This window comes from Haliotis cracherodii, unplaced genomic scaffold (assembly GCF_022045235.1).
Source record: "Haliotis cracherodii isolate W230 unplaced genomic scaffold, xgHalCrac1.p SCAF_1, whole genome shotgun sequence".
In the NCBI taxonomy this organism is placed as follows: domain Eukaryota; kingdom Metazoa; phylum Mollusca; class Gastropoda; order Lepetellida; family Haliotidae; genus Haliotis; species Haliotis cracherodii.
In genome coordinates, this window is record NW_027266264.1 from 82,726,147 (window position 1) to 82,740,334 (window position 14,188).

At 39.9% G+C, this 14,188-nt stretch overlaps 1 protein-coding gene across 1 annotated transcript in view; it reads left to right on the forward strand.

The window, feature by feature from the left end:
- Positions 1-1,739: 1,739 nt before the first annotated feature.
- LOC139447168 (tyrosine-protein kinase JAK2-like) overlaps positions 1,740-14,188 on the forward strand; it is a 33,605-nt gene continuing 21,156 nt past the window's right edge. Inside the window, exons 1-5 of the mRNA XM_071228404.1 lie at positions 1,740-2,026; positions 6,147-7,045; positions 8,064-8,171; positions 8,941-9,104; positions 12,413-12,702. Of these exons, the coding sequence (XP_071084505.1) occupies positions 6,149-7,045; positions 8,064-8,171; positions 8,941-9,104; positions 12,413-12,702 (1,459 nt within the window). The 5' untranslated portion in view covers positions 1,740-2,026; positions 6,147-6,148. The remainder of the gene's footprint in view (positions 2,027-6,146; positions 7,046-8,063; positions 8,172-8,940; positions 9,105-12,412; positions 12,703-14,188) is intronic.

Consider the following 14,188-nt stretch of genomic DNA (forward strand, 5'->3'; position numbering starts at 1 on the left):
TGTTGCCTGTGACGTCACCTTTGCCTGTCTCATATTGTCGAGCCAATAATCATTTGAAGCGCACGTAAAGGCTCATACGTCCACCACACATTCCCGATATGCTTCTACAAGACACTTTTTCCTATATAAATAAAGAAACAGCAGCCACGTAGAATAATCAGTCCTTGAACCGGTACGAGTGAGTGAGTTGGGTTAAACGCCGCTTTTAACAGTATTCCAGTTATATCACGGCGTGTCAGCTTAATGTGTTAGCAAAGCAAGAAGTGATGCAGGTCTCAGACGTTTACCACTTCGGTGAAACCCATGAGCACGGGTATGGTGCTGACAAACCTAGAAACATAATCGGGGCGAACCGGGATTCGAACCCACAATCATAGGTTTCTGGCGTTGCCAAGGGACGCAACTCTGCACAGCGAATCGCGGCGCCTTAGACGACTGGGCCACCCGTGCCCCCCGAACCGGTACGACATATCTGAGAGGCATCATGTCTACCATGGGCTAGTACACAGTAACAGGAGGAAAGTATGATTATACAGTTGTACTATAACATATAGTTCAAGTAAGGCCATCTCTTGTGTTCCCCATCCTAATCAGTTATTGCTGAAATATTCCTAAAAGCGGCGTAAGCCATACACACTCACTTAGTAAAGCACTGCTGATTTGACTAATCATTCGATTCAATTCATGGTTTGTTGAAAACTAATAAATGATACCCTGTGATTTTCTCAACAGAATAACAAATTCGTGTAAGTACAAAAAAGCCTTTGAAACACTCAATGGAACATTGAAACAATGATTTAAAAGTTGAATATGAAATTTCTTAAAACTTAATCTATACCTGTATGGACGAGCATGACATTCATTTGGAGTCACTTTTGTTATTTTGACTTAGGATCGGTGGGCGAAATAGGAAATAGATCTAGGAAAAAAATAGTATTTCTTAAAATGACAAGTGATTTGGTATTAGTGTCGCGGATCCCCGTAAACCAAATGATATTATTCAAATGTATTTTTATTGGGGGCGATCGGGTAGCTTAGCGGTTAAAGCGTTCGCTCGTCACGCCGAATACCCGGGTTCGATTCCCGACATGGGTGCAATGTGTGAAGCACATTTCTCGTGTCCCCCGCGGTGATATTGCTGGAATATTGCTTAAAAACGGCGTAAAACCATACTCACTCACTCACTCTTACTGTCTCATTATGTATTATGGCAGACCTGTTCACAGCAAAACAGCAAAAATAATTTATTTGATTGAGAATAAATAAAACCAGTAGGTAAGTCATGCTCATCTTGCAAAATTGCAAAATTGCTTTTTCTCATGCTATACTTTGGGTAGAAAGTCTATCCGAATATGGGATTATATTGACATACGATTACAGGCTCTAAAAAACTAAAAGAGCTCCTGAAAATAAAATAGTTCTTGTATTTTCTGCCATCATCACTGAACATGTTTTGTTTTTTTTAAGAACAGTGACCTAAAACCAAACCATGAAATAAAAACAATCGACGCCAATATGGGATGCAAAATACCCTGTGGTCATCAGTAGACAATACAATTCTGCATTTCGTGCTGTTTTCGCTCTTTAAAAAATAAACTATAATTCAAATTAAAATACACATGATCTGGAAACGTTATTCCAGATTCGAACAAGCATAGAGATCCATGCGACTGGTTTGAAAGCAGCCAATGACTTGTCAGCGAAAGGCTTAGAGTGACTTCCCTTAGATAACACTATCCCGAAACAGGAAACTGAAAGTAGGATTCTAAGAAATGCCGAACTTCCTTGAACAGGCTATTTGTTATTTGTCTATGTCAGCAGTGACGTCATACATGGGGGCAAGGCTTGATTACTCCTTGTACGGATAAGTAATGTCACTTTGTCATCTGAATATGACACCGGGAGCGGCCTCGTACATACTGAGGTTCCCGGAAAGTTATCTATAGGATTTCAACTTATCCGAGCATCTGGCTGTGGCCATATACGACTAACTTGGAAGTGTGATTTCTCCACCAGCATAATCCAGGTAAGTCTCATAGGCTTATAAATCGGGAACACTTCTTCCGTTATGACTTTTGCCAAAGGTTAAACTGGCTGATGCACGAATTAAGCACCTGTTAAAACAGTGTCATAAGAGACCTGTATAGGATATACACCCAATGGCTCCTGTGGATATCTTAAGTTAAGAGTCCACTGCGTCTCAAGGCATCCAAGTACACCTCCATTGTCCTTACAGTAATATATACCGTGCATGTGTAATGGCTGTTTATTTTTTTACTGTTTTCCATGTGATTATGCCTCATTTTTTTATGAACAACATATGCCTTTGAAGTGTGTGTGTGTGTGTGTGTGTGTGTGTGTGTGTGTGAGAACTATATATGTGGGACTATATGTGGTACTAAACCGACCAGTCGCCATGGTCAGATAACGTGTTGACACTGGTCAAACTCTGACAGACACGATACACGCAGCTTGTACGTCACACGTCAGACGGCTTGAATAAGGATGTTCAGGAATGTGATGTTCAGGCCTTTGAAGTGTGTGTGTGTGTGTGCGTGTGTGTGTGTGTGCGTGTGTGTGTGTGCGCGTGTGTGTGCGTGTGTGTGTGTAAATGTTGTAGAGTTAATCTGCTGATTACATGAGAAATGGTCCATGCCAGGATGTTCCACAATCGTCATCTAGCAACCACGTGTAACTCTCCAGGTGTCACTGCCAAACAAACCACATCATCCACCAAACACATCTCCCTGTCACTCAGAATGTCACTGCCAAACACACTGAATCATCCAGTAGACACATCTCACGTTCACTCACCAGATGGGTAGAGAAACTGTATTGTCATCCATCATGGCATCAAGTACATCACACAAGACCCGTGAAGATCCGGGGCAGAATAGGTCTTCAGCAATCCATGCTTGCTGTAAAAGGCAACTATGCTTGTCGTAAAAGGCCACCAACGGGATCAGGTGGCCAGGCTCGCTGACTTGATTGATGCATGTCATTGATCCCAATTGCGTGGATCGATGTTCATGATATAAATCACTGGATTGTCAGGTCCAGACTCGATTATTTACAGACCGCCGTCATATAGCTGGAATATTGCTGAGTGCAGCGTTAAACAACAAACAAACAAAACAAACAAACATCACACAAGACATGCAGGAAGCCTTCTTTAGATTGATGTTGAAAAAACTGCAATTCTGATGAGGGTGAAAATATCAATGCTGTCTCGTGTCTGATTGCATGGAGTGAGTATTGTTTTACACTGCTTTTAGCAATATTCCAGCAAAAGCACAGCAGGGGAAACCAGAAATTGGCTTCACACATTGTACCAATGTCGGGAATCGAACCCGGGTCTTCAGTGTGACGAGCGAACACTTTGACCACTAGGCTACCTGACCATCCCTGATTGCATTGAAGTCTGGGTGAAGTACCCATGAGATCACAACCTCCATTTCAGGACCCTTTCCCCTCCTGCTATTTATTAGCACACATCATGCTTTGTTTGTTTGTTGTTTAACGCTGCACTCAGCTATATAAATAGATATATATATAAACGAGTCTGGATCATACAATCCAGTGATTGGTGTCATGAGCATCGATCCACATGGTTAAGATATGATTACATGCAACAACTAAGTCAGCAAGCTTGACCCCCTGATCCCGTAAGTCGCCTCTTACGATAAGAATATTTGTCTCTTACAACAAGCATGGGTTGCTGAAGACTTATTCTAACCGGAGTCTTCAAGGGTAAACACACGTAATGAGTGTGTGGGTTTGGTTTAAAGGGTTTGACAGTAATCGTGTTCTGATGATAGGTGAGCATGATCAGCATAGGCCACCTAAAATATATATCCCCAATAAATGCGGTTTGTTTGTTGCGGCCTGGGTGATTTACTGTATTTGGTTCCATTGTAAATGTGGCAGGTTTTGATAATTACGGTGCAGACTTTATGGGGATTCTGTCTTGCTTGTAATTTGTGTGGCTATTTCAATTTAAAAAGTGTGTACATATAGTTTCGTTGCTCTCTGCTGATTTTCTTTAGTAGGCCTGATAACTGTGCTCATGCATAAATCAGTTCGAGGTTCCTCCCATTAAGTGGACATGTCATGATATAACTGAAATATTGTTCAAAGCAGGCTGCCATGATATAGCTGTAGCATAAACATCAAACAAACTGGTCACACTGTTGGGGGCCTGGGATAGTACCATGCCATATTGTAAATCTTGAAATCAATGTAAACTTGAATTAAATGCGAAAAATGCGAGTGGTTTTTTACTCGCATAAATTAACTTCACATTTATGTCTCCAAATGACTATCAACATTAAGACGGACCCACTGCACACTTAGGATAGTGGAAATACCAACTTGAATATAAACACAAACACGGTTTATTGAGCAGCAGTTGTAACAAGTATATAACAAAGTTATCAGGTCATTCAAAGAATAGGGATTACACAATAGGCTTTCGGTGAGTTATCACTGCTGGGGTCAAGAGTTGTACCGCTCGTATCAAGCTTGTCGACACCGTCTCCTCATACCAATCAGCATGATCAGTGAACTGTTGTTGGTTCAATAATTTTTTTGCCTTTGAACTTCTTGTCAAAAATTTCTTGTCTGAAATGCCAGTCAACAGAGTAAATATATAACTTATCTATTGTTTTAGGAAAACACTGTTTATTATTTTTACAGAAGTGCTCTACTCAGCGCTAATAAGGGGTGCTATTTGCTGTTTGTTTGGGTTACGGTAAGGATATGTATCATTCCACTAGGGATGGAGTGGAGGAGTCGCATTGATATTTTTGTCTAAGGGACAGCAGTCGTATTATTTTGGATGTGCATAAATTTCTAGATTGACACTATCTTCTCTCTTGACCTTCGCATGACTCAATACAGTGAGATAAACTTCAGGTGACAGACATGCGTGAAACAAGTCAAACAAATTTATCAAATATGCTCTGATTGGTTGAAAGTCACCTATCACTTTATTGGCTTGGAGATTGTGTTTTGGACACAATCTGACATGAATCCCATCGTAGAACTTGTTTACACCCAGCACAGAAAGATGAGGCAACACGGAAATATGCAGTGGCTTCTGGTTTATATTTCCTTGGTGCAGTGCATTTTTTATCAGCATTGACATGATGAAACCAAGGTCAAGGAAATGTTGTTATGCAACAATACAAGTATGTAACATGAATGATTAACACTGAATAATCAGTTTTTTGTTTCCTCCTGACTGTTATATTGGGCTCTGCCACATTTCCTTGAGCGTGGGGGTGGTGGGCTAGCCTTGTGGTTGAAGTGTTCGCGCGTCATGCTGAAGACTCGGGTTCTATTCCCCACATGGATGCAATGTGTGAAGCCCATTTCTGGTGTCCACTGCTGTCATATTGCAGGAATATTGCTAAAAGCGTCATAAAACTAAACTCACTCACTCACTCATTCCTTGAGAGTGATTCTGATCCTGAGAGAGATAAGGGCAATCCCTCACAATTCACCATCACTATTATGAAACACTGACCTACAAACTTTTACAGGTTTAATCTTATAAAAGTTGACCTTTTTTTATAAATTATAAAATGAAATACATGTATGCCCATTCTGAAGGTCGTTTATTTCAAAACATTGTCCCACAGGTCACGTCCGCAATTATATGGGGTTTCATGTTTCCTATCCGTTACAAAAACGACCCAGGTCTCATTCACGGCCCAGTTCGAATGTCATGTCCTGAAAATAGCAAGCCATCCATTGAAATAACTCTCAAGTTGTATGAAGGGTTTGTGATAAGAAAATGAAGATGAGACATCACTTTGAAACTTTGAAACCTCTGCTTGCCGTAAAAGGCAACTAACAGGCTCGCTGACTTGGTTGATGCATGTCATGGTATCCCAATTGCGTGGATCAATGCTTTTGTCAATCACTGGATTGTCTGGTCCAGACTCGATTATTTACAGATCACTATCATACAGCTTGAATATTTGTGAGTGTGACATTAAACAACAAATAAACAAACTTTATACATCTCCCAGTCATCATGCTCATGTGAGTCATGTGAGTCATGGCAGTCATGGTTGACAATGTGGCTGCTCCTATTTTTTGTATATGATGAAAATCAATAGTAACTCAACTTTTCTTTTCAGCTATGAGTTCCACAAAATACACCCAGCCTATGCCAAGTGATGGTGTGAAGATTAACTTCTATGGTGGCATTCCCTGCTTGTTGATCCCAGAGAGAGAACTCCCATTATCCGTGGAAGAAATATGTGAGAAAGCTGCCAACCACGTCGTCTCCCAACTGCCATCTTTCGCCGACGATGAAGACACTGCCAGTGGAGACAGTAGCTACAGAATGGCTTCATTAACACTCCCGATGTTCTCCCTCATCAACCGCGAACACAATCAGTGGATGACGATGAGGGAAAAACTCACTCGGCACGATATTCTCTATGAATTCTTCTTCAGAATACGGTTTCGATTTTATAATGCAAATTTAAGCGATCTGGAAAAATTAGACAGACAAACATGGGAATACTTGTTCTGGCAGTTCCATGATGACTTTGTTAGCGATAGGTTTTCCACTATGTACAATAAGGACCTTGAACGGCCTAAAGTTTTGGGTTTAGTTGTGATGGGGTATTTCATCCCGAAACTCTGTACCATGGTACAGAACAGCCCAGCTCGAGGTGGCAAGTATCATCCCCTTCAGTCAAACAACGGTCATCCCAGAGTTACAGTCTGTGGTCTGAAGAAACATTTGCCAGAAAGAGAACGCCTCAATTTCAAATGGCCGTGGCCCTATTATAGGTTATATCGGAGTGTTAAGGAGGAAGTGGGGAAGTTTGCCTCGGCCCATGGCAATATTGGTGTGGAGAGATACATGCACACCTACATGAATGGTGTTCTGGAAGAAGTGGCGAAATATGGGTCGGAGTGTTACCATGCAATAGAACTACTACAAACAAACCCGGACAGGACACAGCCTGTGGACATTGTCGTGGATCCATTCTGTTCCAAGCCACCGGGAATCTACTTCCATATGGTAGGTACTTTCGGTCATGATATGGAGAAATGCAATTACACAAACAAAACTGACAACATCTTGGAGACTGTTGAGTTCTGAATTAATTGTATTTTTATATTGTACATGTTGTAGCATTATCATGATGTTGGATGTTTAATTACATATGATAACGGTAATGTTTCCATGGTTACATACGCAATGCTGAATGAATTTCTTGCTTCTTGCCTTGTTTTAAGTTCCAGTACCATCTATTTCTCATCTATGGCACATCATTTTGGCATCATGATTCTTTTGTCGTATCATTTGTGTATGTCACTTATATATTTGTTATTATTATTTTATATTTTATTTTTGTGTGTATGTTACCCTCAACACCCTTAAAATGTGTTTTAGATTTATTATTTTGCTTAATTTTTTTGTTTTGAGGTTTTGTAAATTTTAGAACATTACTCTCAACACCCTCACACTGTGTTTTACTTTTATTTATTTTGTACAGAGAACAAGAAATTCAATATCAAAACAAACAAATAACATGATGAGAATGATCGAGCCCAAAATTATTACCGTATTCGACGTAATAAGCGCCCAGGGCGCTCTTAAAATTAGAACTAGGGGGCTCTTATTAGAATATAATTTTGTCAAAAAAAAACAGAGTTGAAAGATAAATTCCGTGGTTTATGCTGACAGCCTGAAATGTTTATATACGAGAGATATATTTTTCCAGAATTTAATTGCCCATAATTAAGGTGGCATTTAAAACACGAGTGCGAATTATACGCGAATAAATAAGTATTGTGTACATTGATCAATCGGAAAGGGTGCTAATTGGGATTGTTCATGAGTCAATCTATTTGCAAATATCGCCGTGGGCGCTTATTAGAGCGGGGCGCTTATTACGTCGAATACAGTATTCAAAATATTTTCTTGCAAGTCCTTATTTTGCAGCTTTCACTCCTGAGTTTTGTCTCTCTACAGCAAATATTTGACAGTTAATTTCAAGAATTTATATTTAATGTTTCTGTTTAATGTTTGGCAGGAGTTTGTGTGCACGTTTGAAGATATTGAGAACCTGGTCCTAGCCACCTCTTCAGATCCAGCGTTTGGGGTGGAGGTCAGACTGATTCGGAGGAATGGTGCCCTGAAGGTATTTCCGTTTCACTGGCATTATCGTGTTGGTAACTCACCTGAAAAGAAGGTTGCCAACCCCTTGAGACAACCAAGATTCATATCACACACGTTGACTCTGTTATTACTGACTGATGTGGATGACAGTATTCTAAGGTTTTTTATATTATTAACCAGGAAATAACTAATTTCAGTTTTAGAAAAAATCAAAGTAAAATTGTTTATTTGTTTGTCATTTCTGAATGAATGCTGATTCTTTTATTAAGTTTTTCTTTTTTTCGCCCCAGAGTGACAGAAGTTTTGTGATATCACTTCAACATGATCCACATGTTATAAGTAGTTGTACTTCTATTATGACATGCTTAAACAATGACCCAATGGTTTTGTACAAATAAAATTATGTAAATAAAATTATCAAAATATAATGCGAACATGTGATCACATGTAGATTTTTTTAACCCCCACCACAAAGTGGAAGGGGGATATGGGAATGGGTGCTGTCCGTCCATCCATCCATCAGTATCATTTTGTTTCCGTAGCAGAACTCAAAAACCATGAGAGATATCTTAACCAAATTTGGCACATAGATAGGTCTAGTGGTGAACTGGTGCCTTTTAATAGTTTGGGATTTTTGAAAAATGTTTTTTTTTTAGTTTCCGTTGCAACGACTTTTACTGAGTAGTGCTTATTTCCAGAGCAGATCATTAAAACCGTACAATATTTCTTGCCCTGCATACAACCGGACATGTCATATTGGCAGTATTTCATGCTTGTTTTGTTATTTTTAGATGCTAAGGTTCAGAGAGAGCAAGATGGCAGAATCGTTTGTGTCTTGTGTGGATGGATACTGTCGTCTCCTGCACAACTTCTATGACAGCATAGCTACACAGGTGCTTGTGGAGCCCCCCTCACTCACTCTGCTGAAGGAACTGAAGGCCTTTGGGCCAATGCTGTGAGTGTACAACAGCCTACGCTGAAACCAAATCATCACCAGCTGAAACCATTTGGTTTTGTTTAAGGCTAATCCAGAAGACTCGTGGGGAACCTTATTTCACTTTCCTCAGAGTTGTTGTTGGTTCTGCTTGAATGAGACAAAAATATTTACTACTGTCATCCAATTTGTAGCAATATTGAAGGATCGAGAATTGGCTCAGAATCATAGCCCTCAATACCTGCTGGTCTATCATCAGCATCATTGGATTTATACTCGGGTAGCCTTGTTTGGGTAGCATAGTGGTTAAAACATTCGCCCCTCACGCCGAAGACCCAGGTTCGATTCCCGATGTGGGTACAATGTGTGAAGCCCATTTCTGCTGTCCCCAGCTGTGATATTGCTTGAATATTGCTAAAAGCGAAGTAAAACCATACTCACTCACTCCTAAATTAGTAGTCTTGGGCTAGTCGACTACATTACATCCCAATGGTTTGAGAAAATGTGCTATATTATCATGCCAGTCAGCAATACTACAGCTGTATAATGGCAGACAAATGACTTTCATTTGAGTCAAGTTGTACCCAGTAACAAGTAGTCATCTGCTTCAGTAGATGCTTTCATTTGAAGCAGAATGGATGCCCTTGCACTATGTTTCTGATGCATGGTCCACTGTCTTCATAGGCGGTTCCAGAGGGGAAACAGGGGTTCCAGCCCCCTTCTTTTAAAAACCAAATGTAATATGTTGAAGGCAGTAAAATTGTCTGTGAGAGGATTTTGAAATTTGGACCCATCCCTTTTAAAAATGCTGGATCCGCCCTTGGTCATGACTTGCTCTATAGGTAACCATATGAATCTGAGTCAGGATCAGGCCGTATTGCTCATATCTTGATCATCTTACAAAGACTTGTAATCAGAGTGGGACTGGGACACAGGTGGCCTAGTGGTCTAAGGTGATGCTCCCTTGGTTCCAACATGGGTTCGAATCCTGTATGGTAGCACCATATCATCATCATTAGTTTTAGAAGATTATGAACTTCCGCACCCTGCATCACTTTGGGCTTTCCTCCCACAAGGCCGTCATGTCACTCACTTAATGGATCATTTCTCCTACTCACCATTGTACACATACCTGTATCTGTGTCATATGAACTCATCTTGTTACATGTTGAAACAATATCTTAACCCTAAAATTTGTACGAAAAAGAACCTAGTTTGAAACCAACAAACAACCAACAAGCTTTATACAATCAACAAATGTATGACAAAAATTAACTTGGTTTAAAAATCAACATGAATTACTGCACATCAATTACAATGGCAGTACACAACAGAGTGGTATTACAATGTTCAATGGCAATATATAACACGACGGCAGTGGTCAGTAAGGGTGAAACGATACACCGATATTCTGATGCATCGCAATACTTGACCCACAATACAATATACGATAAACGTGGGCCCATTTATCGATACGCCACGATACGGAACGCAAATCTCAAGTACAGCGTTTCCTCGGTATTGTGCCTTTCAATAAACCGCTAACTTGGTTATAGCGCGCGCTAACGCATGGCTCCCAAAAACGTACTTACATTTTTAATAAGCTCAGGTTTTACACCGACAGATGTTTTTCCCCATCTCATAAAACATTATCAGCTGATCACCGCAAGCACATAACACCAAAAATACAAGTCGGCAAATCCGAACTGAAGTACGCAATTCAATACCATTATTATACTATCTTGTTATTAAAACGTGTTCATTGTATATCTGGACTTGTGTTTGTAATATATTTTATTAATTTTATTCAAAATTTCATTTAATATTGTTTTCATTAAGTTATGTGAAATCGGGTGTGAAGAGATACAGCAACCACGGTCAGATTACCGCTTTTGACGCATTGAAACGAACTTTAGTTCCCCGAGAATGGATACATATATCAAAAATGCCATACTTTGACTCGTTAAAAGTCATATCTGTGGCAATTTGGCTAATATATGTCAACATAACGTTATCGCAATCGAAATACATGTAGCACGGGAAGTCCCTCAGTACCAAAATGCTACGCTTGTGGTTCTTATAATTAAAAATATATAATTATAGAGTAAAAGCTGCAACTAAGGTAACACGATATTGGAATAAATTATTCCTGATAAAACAATAATTTCAGATACAATTTTTTCGACCATTGCATCAAAATTCTTTGAAGTTGTATCACTGGTGGAGTACATTAATTATTTTCTGGTGTTTGAACTTTGAATTGTTTTGAAGGAAAGTTGAACAACTTCTGTAGTCTTGTTATTATAAAATAATTTTGACTGTTCCAAAATCATGAAAGGTTCAATCTTTACATGCTTTAAGTCTTGTTTTTTTTATCATTGCGTATCGAGATACGTATCGTATCGTGACCAGAATATCGAGATGTGTATCGTATCGTGACCTTCCTGTATCTTTGCAGCCCTAGTGGTCAGCATCAAATACAATAACAAAAACACAGAGGTGATAGCAAAAGTCAGTGATAATAACATATAGGCGACAGTGGTCAAGCTTCCGAGCTGGTCAAGGCAGGGAATCGAATGATTAGCAATCCTCAAATGAATGCTGGTACCAAAGCGATGAAAATGTGTGAGACATATGTAAACACGCTCTTGTCCCATTAGACCGCCTCCCTGGTCTAGTGGTAGAATCTGCCCGGAGAGCGGAAGGTCCAGGGTTCGATCCCCGTCCACGTCATACCAAAAGACGTTTAAAGATGGTACTTGTTGTTACTCTGTCTGGCGTTCGGCATTAAGGGGCTAAAACAAGGACTGGTCGGCTAGGAGTCAGTATACTGTGTCTGAGTGGGGTATTCATGTTAAACTGCGGCATGGTATCTCAGTGAGCTAGCACTATAAATCGGCATCAGTCCTGACTAGTACAAGCAGCCACACACACACACACATGTACATGCACGTCGCTATATAAGTGCAATAATCTTGGACGCGACATTAAACCCCATTTCACCTCACCCACCTCTTGTCCCACAATATATACAGCCTAACAAGTTACTGGAAATTTCTACAGTGCCCTCGCCAGTCTAGGGGTACTAGAACATGTTTTCTGCATTAGTCCACAGTCTACTGGAATTTTACACACCACACTAGCATCTAAATATAGTAACTTCCTCATGACTGATCTCTGTCCAAACACAATGCAATGAGCGTCTACCGAATCTCAACAGAAACAAAGAGACACAGCTACAGTCATTGCTAAAGAATAAACTACACTGCCATATAACAATTTGTTGTAACTGGAATAGTCTCCTTCTCACTCCTTCATTTTGTTGCTAGGAGAAAAGATGCGGAGAGTAAGATGCAGAAAGAGTTATCTGCCTTTGAAGATGACCTCAACCAGCGAGAGGTGTGTTTCCTCATCTACCAGAGCGTCCACAGCCTCACGGAGTTCTGGGTGATGAAGCAGTCACGCAAGGAGGAATCAGCATCGCACCTACGGTTGTCTTACAACCGGCGAAACCAGAAATTCACACTGTACAGAGATAATGGAGATCTGAATTTTCACACACCCGGGGACCTTCTGATGCATTTCAGAAAGCAAGCAAACATGATCCGCCCCAAAACTGGTAAGTGTGTCTTAAAACAAAAGGCTTGAATTGGTATTGATCAACTCAAATGCTAATGTTGCATTGCTATCCATGGCCCAGTTGAAATACACTGGTGCATGCTATATTATCATACCTCCATGTCAGAATGATGAGATCTGATTGGTTCATGTGATCTTGATAAAATACTGGAGAGAAGTAATTTTCTCAGCGGTAGAATAAATCCCTTATACCCCGCCATGAACAAAACAGGCTGTACATGGATTTCTGAGAGGCAGAATAAATCCCTTATACCCCGCCATGAACAAAACAGGCTGCACATGGATTTCTGAGAGGCAGAATAAATCCCTTATACCCCGCCTTGAAGGAAAAATATCGCACGCTTTCTCTGAGTCAATGAAAGTCACATGACAGAGCACAAGTTAATCTCAGCTCAATCGAACAGCTGTTTTGAATTTGTTTTAATTATTTTACAATGTCATATTAAAACATGTCAGGTAGATAAATGTGTTGTGGCAGGATCACGTATAAAGAGTACTGAGGGACGCATAAAACCCCATGTGAGTGAGTGAGTGAGTTGGGTTTAACGCCGCTTTTAACAGTATTCCAGTTATATCGCGGCGTGTCAGCTTAATGTGGGAGGAAAGCCTGAAGTGATGCAGGTCTCAGACGTTTACCACTTCGGTGAAACCCACGAGCACGGGTATGGTGCTGTCAAACCTAGAAACATAATTGGGGCACATCGGGATTCGAACCCACAATCATAGGTTTCTGGCGTGCCCATGGGACGTAACTCTGCACAGCGAATCGCGGTGCCTTAGACAACTGGACCACCTGTGCCCCCCATAAAACCCCATGTACCCCTCGTGATCCTGCTACAACCTACACTATCTACAGCTAATACTGTGCGGTGCTACATTGGTTTCAATAGATGTAATAAAAGTAACAAGTACTGAGAATAATGTACTTTACAATTCATATTTATCTTGAATATACTCTATTTGAAGAAAAGAAGTGTTTGAAATGTCATATAGGTATTACTGAAGCAAGGAATTGCCTGTCTGACTAAATTTTGAACGGCGGAAATTCCTGTTACTTGTTTAATAATGTGTTTAAAATCAATGTGTGGTTGTGGTTCCACTGTGTAAGTGTCTGTGTGTTTGAATACCACTTGATCAGCTTTTGTCTCATTGGCTGAATTTCAAATTACTGTAAAATATAGACATTAAGCAAATTTCATCAAACTTTTGTAAAAGCTTTTCCATGTCAAATAACCTGGAAATTTAAGGAAGGAAAAATATTGAAATTGATAAATGTTATCAGCATAGAATTTAAGTAATTTCTTAAAAAAATACAACCCCAAATATGTATGTTTTAATACCACTTGATCCCTGACAGTTATTTGTTGGTCATTCAGCAGATTCAGCTTTTGTCTCATTGGCTGAATTTCAAATTACTGTAAAATATAGACATTAAGCGAATTTCATCAAACTTTTGTAAAAGCTTT